This window comes from Alligator sinensis, unplaced genomic scaffold, assembly GCF_000455745.1.
Source record: "Alligator sinensis unplaced genomic scaffold, ASM45574v1 scaffold76_1, whole genome shotgun sequence".
Classification (NCBI taxonomy): domain Eukaryota; kingdom Metazoa; phylum Chordata; order Crocodylia; family Alligatoridae; genus Alligator; species Alligator sinensis.
The window spans coordinates 2,876,318-2,891,026 of NW_005841865.1; the positions used below are offsets into that span (position 1 = coordinate 2,876,318).

General features: G+C 45.2%; 1 protein-coding gene across 1 annotated transcript; it reads right to left on the reverse strand.

Annotated features, from left to right (window-relative positions):
- Positions 1-3,220: 3,220 nt before the first annotated feature.
- Positions 3,221-7,617, reverse strand: LOC102377534 (oxidative stress-responsive serine-rich protein 1-like). Its single transcript, XM_025191514.1, has 3 exons — positions 7,497-7,617; positions 5,908-6,018; positions 3,221-4,162 (listed from the first exon to the last, which is right to left on the reverse strand). Exons 1-3 carry the CDS (start codon positions 7,571-7,573, stop codon positions 3,469-3,471), a joined length of 882 nt encoding a protein of 293 aa, XP_025047299.1. The 5' UTR covers positions 7,574-7,617; the 3' UTR covers positions 3,221-3,468.
- Positions 7,618-14,709: the final 7,092 nt, after the last annotated feature.

Consider the following 14,709-nt stretch of genomic DNA (forward strand, 5'->3'; position numbering starts at 1 on the left):
TGGCGGTGTCGGTGGAGGGGGGCGGGGTGGTGAGTGGCCACCACCCGCAGGCGCCGCCGGCAGTGTCAGCAGTGCCTTTTTGTAGGAGGTGCACTGCCAGGCTCAGGGCGTGCACCTGTGTGCGCCCCCTATGCATCGCCAGTGCTTCTGGGGTTTGCCAGTTGCCCCCTTCTCTGCCTTTTCTGCTGTGTCAGGGTGTTTTTAAGCCTTCCAACAGGTGTTGGATGCTGCCATACCAAAGGCTGAGGACTTTGACTGGGGTGTGCCAATGCTCCTGCTGGGAGAAAAGTCAGAGGTTCCTGGCTAGAGGGTCTTGCCGCTCCACTCAGTCAGACTGATCACTGTATTTGGAGTTGAAAAAGAATTTTACCCAATGCTCAGATTGGTACAGACTGTGGTGGTTTTTGCCTTCCTCTGTAGCAGGGAGCATGGCCCTTTACCCACAACCTCTTGAGCATATATTGATAACATTTTATAGAAGCAGAACTTTGGCTGCCATGATTCCCCTGCTTTACGTGTGGCAGGTTAGGGTGTTAGGCTGTTGTGTGAGGTTTAACAAGTCTTGCATAGAGTTTAGATTATGGTTGTATGGGATAGGGATGATCCTGCATCAGGCAGGGGATTGGACTAGACAACCTCTGGAGGTCTCTTCCAGCCCTATGTCTCTTATCAGAGGATATTTATTCCTCCAGACTTACAAGTGGCTGCAGAAACAGTGAAGACAGTCACGCACGTAAGGCTTTTATATAAGGAAGGCCAAACTCTCCGCTGGGAACTCATTCTTCAGGTTGCTTCTTTTCAGGCATTTTCATGACACCAGACACCTGAATAGATAATTTGTCAGAGCTGCTTTTGTGCTATTTCCATCCATGCTCTATCCTTCAAATGAAATCCAAAGAAAACCCTAAGCTTTGGAGTGTTCCTCCCATTCTTTCCTTCCTTCCTCTGCTCTCCCAAACAGCCTCATGGCCTGATCCTAGCTCTGTGCTGAGAACTCCATTATATAGCAAGACTATCTCATCCTTGTATGCTGTTCCAAGTTCAATACTAGCAAGCTCATGCTTCAGTTATTGCAGATTGTCTGTGGAGACCGGAAGGAATTCCCAGTCTCATAAATGCTACTTGGTTTCTGGTGGAAGGGAAGGGTGTGGGGGAAGTTCACCTTTGTTTGAAGCACTGGGACACTGACCACAACTAAGGCTGGGAGTTCTTGATTGCTGCACTGATACTCCTGCCAGCACTTAAAAAACCTAGAGGTTGCTGACCAGAAGCCTCAATCTTTCACTTTGGGTCATAGCTATCACCAAACTTGGGGGCCAGAAGGAATTTTCCTCCTAGTTCAGACTGGCAAATGTTGGTCCTCTTCCTAGAATCCACTAATAATATATCAACCTGTCATTGTGGTGGCAAGTAATTGGCTGAGCCCTTGTCTTTGCTTTTACCTATGGCATGATGCAAGGTGTTCTTGATCGTTGTGTGTGGAGAGTTTAGAACAGTGATTTGGGGAAATCTTTGGGTAAAGGTCACTTGAGAACATGAGACTGAACTCAGTGGCTCAGGGGGCCGGGCCTCATACAGTTCTACATTCAGATATACCAGCTTTGTAGCTTACCAGCCAGTAGCTCTATTCCATAGCTTGACTATTGGACACCAGTCACTGCCCAATTGCAAACAGTAGGTAGGAGCAATGCTGTACTGCTTAGCAGGAAGAACTGCTTCAGTGTGACCATGGGAGTCCCTCTCAGCTCACAGGTCTCATTTCCAAAGGAAAGGGGATGGTTGTGCCATTACTGTTCCTGCTGGAAAGGAAGCATTTTGGTTTTGTATGTTAGAGACAATCACCACCAGTTATGCTAGAATGTAGGTGCATTCTAGAAAATGAAATGTGCAATGGCAACGTCAATGCTCTAGAGCTGTAGGGGCCAATTTTTTTGCCAGGCTTGCCACAAACTAGCTCTGCACCCTCCTAAGTGCTACTCTGATCCCCTTTCCCTGCCTGATCTGCTGCTCTACTTTCTTCTCCCCATGATGTACTCCTTCCTTACCTAATCTGATGTTGCTTTTTACTCCCTGCCCTGTGGTGTCTAACCAAGCTGCTGCTCTGCATTCTGCTCCCTGCACTGATATTGTGCTGCCTGTCCCCTCCCCAATCTGCCGTGTGCCACACATAGAGACTGTACCACAGGGTGGCCAACCCTGCTCTAGAGGAAGGATTCTTGACCTCTGAAACACCTGAGAGAGTCAGTGGCTTCTTCTGGAGCATCTACTAGTGGCAGTTCCATGCTATTCCTCTACAACTATTTTAACCCCTGGCCATTGCATCAGATTTACTCAGCATGAAGGAAGTGAATAATTAGGACAGGGAAGCATGGGGAAAAGCTAAGGTCTGTGTCTGTGTGCAGAAAGGAAACTGCATGAGGGGTACACAAGGAAATATGAGGAGCAGAGGAAAAAGGGAGAAAAAAAAATGAAAGCAACCAACTACCTTTGATTTCTGGGACAGGAACACATCCAGAATGCCCTAGTGACTCCAAGGAGTCCCTGAAATGAGATTTTTATCCTTAATTTGAGAACTTGGTCCTATATCAGCACCAGGCACACCTGGAATTGTATAAGCCCTGAAACTGCCTTAAACCCATCAGCTGCATAGCTCATAAATGCACAGCATCCAGATCCCATCCTGGATTTTTTTTTCCTGGCAAGTTTGTTGCTTTAAAGAAAATGGATGTGGTGGGTGTGGGGAAATGCCAGAGGACATAGAGGCAGAAACTAGGGTGAGAATACAAGGGAATGTGAAGCCAAGGGAAAATGGATTGTACAATGCTAGAAGGGGGTAGAAGTAGCACGTGCCTCCTACTGGAGAGCTCCAAGAGAAAAGATGATCATTCCTTTAAATCCGTAGGAATCCAAACTGTATGGCATTTTGTATAATTTAAAAAACAAAACAAAAATTCTCAGCTAAAACCAAAGACTGGGATTAAGGCTGAATATGTATTCAGCAATGAAACATAAAAATCTTACAAGGATTTTGTAATTATTCCATCCCCCACCACATAGCAGAGCATTTAAGGCAGAGCACTCAATCTGCAGGATTTTCCTGGGATCAGCTGCAGTTTAGGGCATTTCCTGAACACCAGAAATTCCCAGAATCAAACAAAAGACTATTCTTCTAAAAGTATCCAGTGAGACCACTACAGGCAGCTCAAATGTCTACAGCAAACACCAAAGAACAAAAGAACTTTATTTGATCTACAATGCTTTCTTTAAGGTTTTCAGCCATTTTAGTGCACATTTTTAAAACTAAGTTCAGGAGCTATTTTGTTTTCCATTTTATTAAAAAACTACACTGTATGGTGCAAAGAAAGGTTTGATCAAACACAGCAATGAAAATAGCCATGGCACTGACAGAGCACTTCACCCACCCATTGCCACCAGATTTCCAGCTCAATGATTCTCTGCTCTTCACAGTCAAGTATACATCATTTCTGCCATGTGGGACATTTTCTTGGGAATATACAAGTAATATTCCATATAGCCTGAAAGATCTTCAATAGTCACGTCATCCACGAAGGCTCGAGCTTGCTCTGAACAAGACCGAGGAGAACCTGTCGAAGCCACAGTAGCGGGTGATCTTTTCTGCAAGGACTGAGAATGCACTCCGAGTACTGCCTTTTCACATTCTGACAGGACGCTTCGCAAGCCAGAGAAAGAATACACTTCCATGGCTTGCCACTTTTTGCACTGGCACTTCTTGTCCACGCAAGGGCACTGCTTGCCATTGCTGAGCTTGGATAATGCTTGGAAATCTGAAGGTTGACTAGAATCCAGGTTGGTTTCAAAGGATGAGGAAATAGCAGCACAACTCTCTCTCAAATTCTCTGAAGGATGTTTAGTTGTGGAAGCCACTAAAATTTCAGTTTTGGCTCTTCGGTGACTACTGGCAGTGAAGTGGGAATCATTTCTTTCACCTGTGCATGGTTCTTCTGTAGCACAAATGTCTGCACTGGTATTACTCTTTGAAGCCTCCGGCTGGTTTTTATGTTTCAACTGGCTGCTGGCTTTCATACTACAGTATGTAAACTTTGGAGGATGTAGGACAGGAGACTTGGAACGCCTGCGACGAGGAGTTCTTGCCGACCCTCTTGAAGGCTTCCTTATACACCTGTCATTGAACAATACACCAACAAACAGGTTACTCAGAAACCTCTTCCATAGTTTGAATGCTTTCTAAAATGGCCTCAGAGCATGGCAGTATCAAGTATCAAACCTAAATGATAATTATCAATAGAATCTGAACACTCCTCTGGGTTTAGAACATCAGCTGCAGAAAACAATCACAAAAGAGAACTGCTGGTATTCAAAGACCCTGACAATGCTTCATGTCAGCTACAAATGACAACAGTGACTGTACTTTTAAATATAATGTGGAAAGTGGGTGGGGACTGGTTACTTCCACCCCAGTTTATGCTGCAAGCAAGAGGAGGAGGGTGACATGGAAGCAGCTAGAGTTTAGTGGAAAGTTGTAGAAGTGTTGTTGACCCAGAGGAGGCACAATTTACTGCTGTAAGACATTTTTTGTAACTAAACACCACACTAAGCTGCATAAATACTATACCTGCTACTAAAGAAAGCAGCAATGGACTCAGGCAGAAGGATGTATCCTACTCCTGAGAACTGCTAGCATTTATGATGTAATAGGAATTGAGCTGATGTATCATAGTTGGGAACCTACCAAATTTGGGGCAGAAGTTGGGTACCCACTGGCTCCTTCAATCTTACAGGTTCCCCGCATGCCCCACCCCCCTAATTGGTGGAGGGGCCTGGCAACTCGCTACTTACCATTCCCTGCTTGCTCCTGATTGGCAGGGAAGCAAAAACCACGTTTTAAAATATGGTGCTATTTTTGCCTCCCTGCTTGTCAGCAGCAAGCAGCAGAGCCACCACGGCCCCTCAGCCAGTCAAAGGCAAAAACGGTGCCATATTTAAAACCGCAGTTTTCACCTCCCCACCAATCAAGAGTGAGCAGCAAGTGGGAAGCGGGGAGCAGTGACGCCCCTTCACCAATCAGTAGCAGTGGGGTGTATGAGGGAACCTGCAAGATTAAAGAAGCTGCCATGCACCCCACTTCTGCCACAAATCTGTTAGGTCCCTAGTCATAGTATTTGAATATATGGCTGTTATGTAAGAATCTAAAAATACTGATATGTACCCTAGTTATTGAAGGACTGTGCAATTTATGCTGTGATAGCAAAATGCTTATTATATGCCATAAGCCATAAACTCAAAAACAGTCTGGGAAGATTAGGAGGATGGAAGCACCATAATGGAACATCTGAGTACATTTGAAAGACCCATGGGCCCAACTGCTACCTTTAAAGATCCTGGCTCTAAAAGTTGACAACTTGTTTTGCCAAAGCTAGAAACAGCAAAACAGAGCTGCAATCAGTGAAAGTATGTTCTGATTCTTACAAAGAGAGGCAGTTACTTATTAGCAGTTTTTGTGAAAGGACAGGCTGAGGGCCAGGGGCTGTGGAGGAATCTGAAGGAACTGGGCCTTCTCAGGTTCAAGGAATGGCAAGCCTTAGGGGAAAAATTAGTACAAGACCAAAAGGAAAGCGCTCTCAAAGAAATCACGGATAACTAACTGAATTACTGTGACAGTATGTTACAGGTATGCCTCTAAGGGAGAAACAGCAAATAGTATTTGCTTCAACTATTTGTTGAAAGGCTCTTAGGCAACAATCAAATTGAAATACTTTAAAGTTTTTTATAAATAAAAAATGAGAAAAAAAGTACAATTATAAAAATGTTTAATTAATAATAACCCTTTTGAAATGACTTTGTGCAAGTCTTCAGGATCTCAGATGAAGAGGGGAATACATGTACAGTCCTGTTAATTTGTTTTACCCATGCCACGTCTCCTTTGAACAGACAGACTGTGGTCTGGCTCCATCCGTAGCTGCTCTTATCGGTGCTCTCAGAATTGTCCCCTCACCCAGAGAGAGAGAGGCAACAGATCTGAAAGGAAAAATGCTGTATTAAGAAAGGGCTATAATGTATGCTCTCACACTGTCTGCAGATTGTGGTCACGCCTTATTCCTGTCAAAAAGATGTGCTACCAGAAAGTAAATTCAAGTTCCAATTTCTATTTTACACATTATTAAACAGACTCCTGGTTTCACTGAAAACACAAGGATAGGTCTTAGCATCAGGCCAAAGAGCTAGTTGGCAGGAAGGATGATGTGGCCATAGAAATGAAGCAGCTATTTGTGTGTTTCTCATTGATTCTCCCAGTTACATATCTGGTGTAGACAAATCCTCCTCAGAGGACTCCCTACCACCTGAAGTTTTGGGGGATTAATTACATAGCATACCATTTCTGGACTGATCTGCCCTTTCAATCCTCCTGACTACATGTGGGAGAAGAGGAGAATGAGCCGAAGAGTGGAAAGAATAATCAGGAAAGACAGCAAGAGTTTTACCAAGTGTGCTCTTTCAGCAATAGTGTTGTTAGAAGAGCTGCAGGAGGTACATACAGTAAGGGCATTTCCTAAGTTTTTCCACCTAAAGAGCAGCTGGCTTTCCTGAAATTTATTTAATAGAAAACAACTTAACGCAGAAAAATGTTACCAACTTAAAGCTCATCCCTAACTTCTTAAACTAACTTCTCATCCCTAACTTCTCCTGAGGCTAGAACAGTCCTGACTGGGTTATATACAGTCATCATCAATGCTAGGCACTTCCCCAATCTATATACTCCTGGAGGCCTTGCCCTTATGTGGAATCATGTGAAACACAACATATCTACACTAGATTGCACAGTTCTACTGTCTCACCCACTTGTTTAAAGAATAAATTAGTACTATGTAGTACTGATACATCCTATTCCATTAAAAACCATCAAATAACTGTTTCAAGGGAAGCCTGCAAACTTTTTCAGTAAGCTCCTGAGAGATGAGAAGCTAAGCAGGGTTAGTACTTGATTGGAAGACTGAAAAGGATACACAGGGTGCCCAGGAATGCTACTAGTAATGGTAATTAGTATCCTTCCTTCAAACTCAGTTGTGAGCCATTGCCCAGCATCACGGTAGCCAATGATGGACTGCTAGAGTTCCTGTTCATGGGAGGTTATTAAAAGTTTTCAAAGCTCAAAGTTATTCTAAGAGTGAGTCCACTGATGTGGGCAAATAATTATCTCCTGACTTTTCTGTATTCTCTCTGCAGTTTCAAGATACAGTGTTCTTCACTCTCTATACTAGCTGACGGTGTGGTATTGTACTGGACACCAAGTAGCTGTTGTGCTCCAGAAGGGAATCTTTCAGTTGGTTGTCTGAAACAAACTATTTATGCTCTTCACTTTGCCTGCCACAGAGGATAGGACAAGGCTGTAGGACTTAGGTAATACATATAAAGTACTGACCCATGCAAAACAAATACACACACAATTTTTTGTTAAAATTTTGTGAACTTTGATTTTTTTTTGCCTGTTTACTTACCCTGCTGCATCCACCCTTAGCTTTTTGAAAGCTGTCTGAAGACTCTCTTCCTCTTCATCTTTTGCTTCCAAGTCCATTGATGGGCTGTCAGAGTATCATTGACTGGGCCATATATTGTATACTGAAAAATAGACAAATTTGTGATTTAATAGCAAGAACAGAAGACTTGTTTCTGAAAAGAACTCCACACAACTGAAAGATACTATACAGGATCAATCTCTCATCCTTCAGGTTAAAACAACTGCATTAGCACTTATTCTGCATAAACTGCACGCTCAGCATTTGTTCACAACACAGAAGATGAAGTCCCTGCCTCCCAAAATTTACAATTTAACAATTTACAATTCACTAGACATATAGCATAAGATTTTGGCAAAAGGTATCAGTTTATAAAACAGTAACTCTGGCATTTTGATTTCTATGTAGGTACTTAACAGTGCAGTAGGTAAGCCTAATCATGCAAATTCCTGTTGCAACAACATATGCTGTGGAATTAAAAAAAAGTTTTATCAATAAGGTAAAGAGAAACTAACCATAGAAATGCAGGATTGGAAGAGGCATCAAGAGGTTATCTTGTTCTACCACCCTGTTCTGAAGCAGGATGGGTATACCTAGGTCATCCCTGATTGATTTGGTTAAACTAATTAAAAAGATCCCATAACCTCTCCAAGTAGACTATTCCCTTATTTTTCCTTACATTTAGAGAGCTTTTCCTAATACCTAAACTTAAACCTTTGTTTTCTGAAAATTAAACTGGTTTCTTTTTCTACCCATAACATACATAAAACACAACTGATTGCTATCTTATTTATAAGCAACTTTTTTCTAGAACACACAAACTCAATTCTTTTCTTAGAGTTCATGTTTTCTAATGCTCTTATCACCACTGTCCCTTCTGATTCTCCTTCTTAAAGCCATGATGATGGATGATCACTCACATACGAGTAAGATTGTCTTCCAAGGATCTTAATAGTGAGTCTTAATAGTGGGCTCCACAGCCCAATTCTAGATCCACATGTCTTGTCGCAGTGAGGACAGGTGTTTCCAGGAGGGATGGGCACCGTGTTGCTGCACTGGATGTTTTGATGTTCTTTTCATCTGTTCCTCTTTTCCTCTTCTGCCTGTTGACGAGCTGTTTTGAAGTGTTGAGGTCCTTCCCAAAGAGCCTTCCTCCATTTTTGCTGTCCTGAGCAAGGGTGTTCCAAGTGTTGTTGTCAGAGTTACACCTCTTCATGTTTGCCTTCAGGGTGTCTTTGAAGTGCTTTCTTTGCTCTTCACTACTTCGCTGTATGGTCATTTTAACCTCTGTACTCCAGGGAAGGCCGCCTCAGCTCCAAGCAATATGAAATAAATCCCTTCCAGGCGTCCCATAAAACATTCCTGTTAATATTCTAGAACATTTACCTTTTTTACAAGATAATCATATTGTCGACTCATTCTGTTTGTGGTCCTCTATGTTCCCCCATCCGTTTTTTCAGTACCACCTCAGAAGTCATTCCTTATTTTATATTTGCACATTTGATTTCTCTTGTCTATGTGCAATATTTTGAAATTTGCTTTACTGAACTTTGACTTGTAGATTTCAGATCAAGCTTCCAATTTTGAATTCCAATCCTTTCTTCCAAGTGCATTCAACCCTCAGGCACTTGACATTCTCTGTATTTTATAAGTTCACTTTGTACTCTATCATCCAAGTAATTAACTAAAATATTTAACGTGCCCACAATAGGCTTCTACAGGACCCTACTTCAAATATCCTTCCGATTTGACAATGAACCGTTGATAATTACTTGAGTAGATATTCAGCTGTGACCCACCTTTCACAATTTCATCTAAACTGTATTTCTCTAGTGTGCTTAAAAGATCATGTGGAAAAACGTCAAAAGCCTTACTAAAAAAAAAATCAAGATATCTCTTTTCTCTTACCAAGCCAGTTCTCTCATCAAAGAACATTAGATTGGCTTGATAATTTGTTCTTGAAAAAAAATCAATGTTGGCTGTTTTCATTATCTTATCCTCTAGATGTTTGCAAATTGATCAATAAGTAATTTGTTCCAGAATCTTTCCGGATATTAAAGTCAGGCTGACTGTTCTGTAACTCCCCAGCTCCTCCTTTTCCCCTCTTTTTACAGACAGGTAATAGGTCTGTCCTCGTCCACTCTTCAGGGAACTCCCTATCCTCTTCTCAAAGATAATTGCTGATGGTTCAGAGATTGCTTAAACTAGTTCAGTGATTTTCAACCAGGATGTTGGGGCACCCTGGGATGCCATGAGATTCTCTAAAAGGTGTCACAGGGAATGTAAGGAGATACGTGAGGTGATAAGCAGATAAGAGCAGGCTCAGGCTTTCCCTGCCTGACTGCTCTCCTGCCCCCACTGTCTGACCCTCCTGCAAAGAGGCAAGCACTGTAATAAATGCATTCATTTTTTAAATAGGGTGCTCTGTTCAATATCTAAAAGTTATGGAGGAGTTGCTCAAGTCTAACAAGGGGTTCTTTGAGTCTAACAAGGTTTAGAACTACTGAGCTAGTTCCTTTAATGCTCAAGGAAGAATATCAGCAGGCCCCATCAGCTTAAATATATTATGTATTTATCTAAAAATCTTTTATCTGTTCTTTACCTATTCTGGCCTGACATACAACACAAGAAACAAAACCTAAAAAACAGTATGTACACTCTTTGCTCAGAAGAATGCTAAAATCACACTAAGCAAGGCAAATTTCAGGCGCAGGGTGGCACTCCACCTAAGTGGAATGATTTAGCAGGGGTGTCAACTCACCCTGGACCAGGTTCAGATTGCAGGGGCTCCTCCTGGGCTGGATCTGCAGGACCAGTAGCAACTGCAGTGGGGTCACATGCAGGCAGCAACGCTGAGCCACATTTGCACAGCAGTACAGGTCCAGGGACATGCAGCAATGTTGAGCTGTGTTTGGATGGCAGTTCAGGTCCAGGGGAGGTGCCACTGATGGCCATGTCTACTAGGATCCAGGGACCCCAAATTCTGCAGACTGAACAGTCCCGCAGGCTGTATTTGGACCCAAGGACATAGATTTGACAGCCCTGATTTAGAGCTCAAAGCCGTTCTATTATAGTTGAATTGCCTCATTTTGGGAATGTGATGCACATGGTGGGGGAGGAGCTTGAGAAGCAGAACAAGGTGCCCCCAGGGTCAGTGCAGAGGCAGTGTGGACGTTGAAACAGTTAAGACAGTTGCACTGCTTCTGCAACTTATCCTTCTTTAGACAGGATACACCCAGACAAGACTATAAGACCACAGTCAATAAAGTACTTACTGGCAAACAAATATCCTTCTGGGCATGTGCTCAGTCACTGCTAAACAATAAACAGTGTCCTGGATATGAAAATCTACCCACTATCTACCCACTACCAGACTCTTCAGTTGTATGGAGAACAATCCAGTTTCAACTAGCAACAGGAACAAGAAGAAAGGCAGTTTCTGAACTGGACAAACCCAAACAGAAATAAGCCTGCCATGCTGCGTGGTGTTGGTTCCAACACAGGTTATTTTTAAACACTGAAAGTGATTGGCCAAATTAAGGGAACACTTATCTCCATAAAATGCTGTATTTAAAAAGGGAAGAGAACATTACCCTATTTTTAGTCAATGGCAAGATTGAATAAGCTTCTATCCACTCCAGAACTACAGTGTACTAATTTAATAGCAAAGTGCTCCCAAACAGAAGAAAAAGCTTTAGCTTTAACTCTTGTGTATATATGCTAAATAATCCCAACTCTCCACCCTTGCTACTACATGTAATAGGGTGTTTTTAAGCGTCTCTCAGGGGCATTGGGTGTTGGCTGCAGCCAAGGCCGGGGACTTTGGCTGGGTGTGCCAATGATCCTGCTGGGATTTAAAGCTGGAGATTCCTGGATAGAAGGTCTTGCCTCACTGCTCAGGGTGAGATTGACACCATATTTAGGGCCAGGAAGGAATTTTATCCCATGGTTAGACTGGTACAGACTTGGGGGAGCGGGGGTTGCTTCCCTCTGCCTGCTACCACAGGGTCAGACCAGGACCCTCCACCTGGGATTTCTTAAGCGCACATCAACATCCATTTACAGCAGCAGGATGTCAGATGCTGCAGTCCCCCTGCTTTCCCTGTGGCAAATTCGGATGTGATGTCTTATGCTGTCAGGGCAGACGGTATTTTTACAAAGAGTTCTGATAATGGATTTGTATGGGGTGACTTAGATAGGGCCTCAGGCAAGGGGCTGGACTAGATGTGACCTATGGAGGTCCCTTCCAGCCCCACTTGCTATATGATCCTATATACAACTTGAAGAGAATTATTTCAGTTCAGAGGTCCCTGAAGGAACTATGTTCAGCCTTAACAAATCTGTCTGCAAGAAGCGAGAGATGCATAGAAAGTTTGTTATTAATGGCACTAAGGACAGGATCTGCAACACAAGAACCACCTGCATGCCTAGATGGTTCCCAATAGTGCTTGGGGACTGTGACAGGTAGTCACTCTGGGCCGCCCTCAATGTGACCCGCACACCTGTCTCTGGGGCAACCGCCTGCCTACTCGCCTGCCACGCCTTCCCTTTCAGTTCAATGCGGTCACCCAGGTGGTGATTCACGTTCACCATAACCATTATCATCATAGCTGCTTCAAAGACACCCAGCTCCTGTCACAAAGTAGACAGGTTTTGTTCACACTGTCTCATAATTGGCCATGTATGCCTTTACCTTCTCCAACTCCCGGGCGATCACCTCCCCATTTTCTTTGGTCTGAGCATGATTTTCAAGCAGTTGGTCCCGCAGCTCCTGAACTAGTCGTTCTGCATGTATACACTTCTGCTGCCAGTCCGCCACCTTGTCTTGCAACCCCCCCCCATTCAGTCCACCTGACTGCGGACTTCTCTCTACAGGACCCCTATTAGGTCTCTTGATGCCTCCCTCTGCATCATCTTTAGGGTTGCTTCTACTTGCGGGTCTGTGTTGCTGTTCCCTTTCTAAATACCTCTCTCGGTTCCTGTTTTAGCCCTAGGGTTCGTCTTTCCCTCCGCGGGCACTTCGATTCCATACTCGTACACGGCCTTACTTTCCCGGCCAATGCACCACTGTGACAGGTCGTCGCTCTGGGCTGCCCTCAGTGTGGCCCACCCACCTGTCTCTGGGGCAACCGCCCGCCTACTCACCTGCCATGCCTTGATCTTAATTAATTAATTAGTATTAATTAGCGGGAGGCTGCCCTTATACTGCCCCCTCCGCAAGGGGGCGCTATCTGCGGCTCCATTTCCTCCCCTACACTGCAGTCCACACCTCGCCGATGTTAACTCAGGTCTATCCTGATCTTGGCCCCTTCCTGTTCTCTCTGGGCCTTCTCTATGATGCTAGACTTCCTAAATGTTGCCCCCCTGTCTGGGGCTTGCCGTGCCCCACTTGGGCTTCTCAGTAGTGCGACCCCCTATCCGGGGCTCCCAGTGGCCAAACTTGGGCTTCTCCAATCACCCGTCTCTGGGGCTGGGGTCTCTGTACCACGTACGCTGCGCCTGCTGGTGCTGGGGTCCCCACACTACTGTGGGTTCCCTATGAGGCCTCCTCCAACCCCTAATAGCCTCACCCAAACCACCGGTGTAACAACAACAAAGCAAAACACACAAGCCCCTAGGCTATAACATAACGTAGAGCCGCTCGGTTAAAACAACACTGCTCAACTCAGGTCAAGCTATACCTACAGTTCAGCTTCTCCTTGCATCCTGCCTTAGGGAGCTCCTGCCTCTCTGGCTGCTGGCAGGGGAGGCTCAGGCCTCTGCTCCTGGGCTTTATAAGGGCCGGGCCCTGCCCCCTCTGGTCAGCTGACCTTCCCTGGTTGCCCTGGCAACCCACAGCTGTGCTCCTTAGTCACTGCTAAGGCTCCTTCCCTAGCAGTTTTCCCCTCTTCAGGCACAGGGCAACTCAGTGCTCTGTGACAGGGACCCATTACTGTAGGACATCATTTAAGAACATAAAATTGCCATTGACTGGGTCAGACCATAGGTCCATCTTGCCCAGTCTCTTGTGTCACAGTCACTGATGTGCTCTTAGTGCTCCCCCCTTATTAAGGGGGGGCTTATAGCTAGTGAATAGCACATCAAAAGGCCTGTGTCAAACAGTCACTTGTGTACCCTTAGTGGTCGCCCTTAGTAAGGGGCTCTACTTACAGCTCTATTTGGTGGGCACTGGCCCGTGTTCAGGAATGGCACATCAAAAGGCCTGCGTGTCACAGTGGCGGAGAGCAGGTGCTGAAAGGGAGACAAAGGGTCTGGCCAGGGTCTTTCCCACTGTTCCTCTCTCACTTGCAGCCTCCAGCATTTAAGGTCTAGGAAGCTGGCACTCGGAGCCTCTGCCCTGCGCTCCCTGCTCAATAGCTACTGATGCCCCTTTCCGCCAAAAACATGTGCGATCCCTTTTTGAGGCTGGCAAAACTGTCAGCTTACACCACATCTAGTGGCAACAAGTCCCACATGTTCATGATGCGCTGAATGAAGAGCTTCCTGGTGGTAATTTTAAATCGACGACCGACTAGGTTCATGTTGTGACTTCTTGTTTTTGTCTGGTGAGGGTTGATGATAAAACACTGGGGACTGACTGGCTAAGCAGCAGCTCCGCAGAAAAGGACCTGGGGGTGACAGTGGACAGTAAGATGGATACGAGCCAACAGCATCCTGGGCTGCATTGGCAGGAGCATTACCAGCAGATCGAGGGATGCGATTCAGCACTGGCAAGGCCACATCTGGAGTCCTGCGTCCAATTTTGGGCCCCCCCACTAAAGAAAGGATGTGGACAAACTGGGGAGAGTCCAGCAGAGTGCAATGAAAATGGTTAGAGGCCTCGGGGATGTGACTTGTGAGAAGAGGCTGAGGGAACCGGGCTTATTTAGTCTACAGAAGAAAAGAGCGAGGAGGGATTGAATAGCAGCCTTCACGGGGTTGCAAAGAGGACGGCGCTGGATTGTTCTCCGCGGTGGCAGGCGACGGAACAAGGAGCAACGGGCTCAAGCTGCAGCCAGGGAAGTTCAGGTTGGATATTAGGAAAGACTCTCTCGGCAGGAGGGTGGCGAGGCTGCCCGGGCAGGGCGGGAGCGGCGTCTCCGTCCGCCGAGGTTTTTCAGACCCGGGTAGACAAAACCGTGGCTGGAGCAGGCAGCGGGGCTGGGGCTGCTCCGCACCCTCCCGCCAGCGCCCCGGGTCTCTGACTCCTCAGTGA

What these genes read in the sequence shown, in the direction of transcription:
- LOC102377534 (XM_025191514.1), bottom strand. Translation starts at nt 7,573, where the DNA reads ATGGACTTGGAAGCAAAAGATGAAGAGGAAGAGAGTCTTCAGACAGCT. An exon ending in CTAAGGGTGGATGCAGCAGG is followed by an intron (nt 6,019 to 7,496) that starts GTAAGTAAACAG and finishes TTTTCCTTTCAG; the next exon opens with ATCTGTTGCCTCTCTCTCTC. An exon ending in TCAAAGGAGACGTGGCATGG is followed by an intron (nt 4,163 to 5,907) that starts GTAAAACAAATT and finishes GTTCAATGACAG; the next exon opens with GTGTATAAGGAAGCCTTCAA.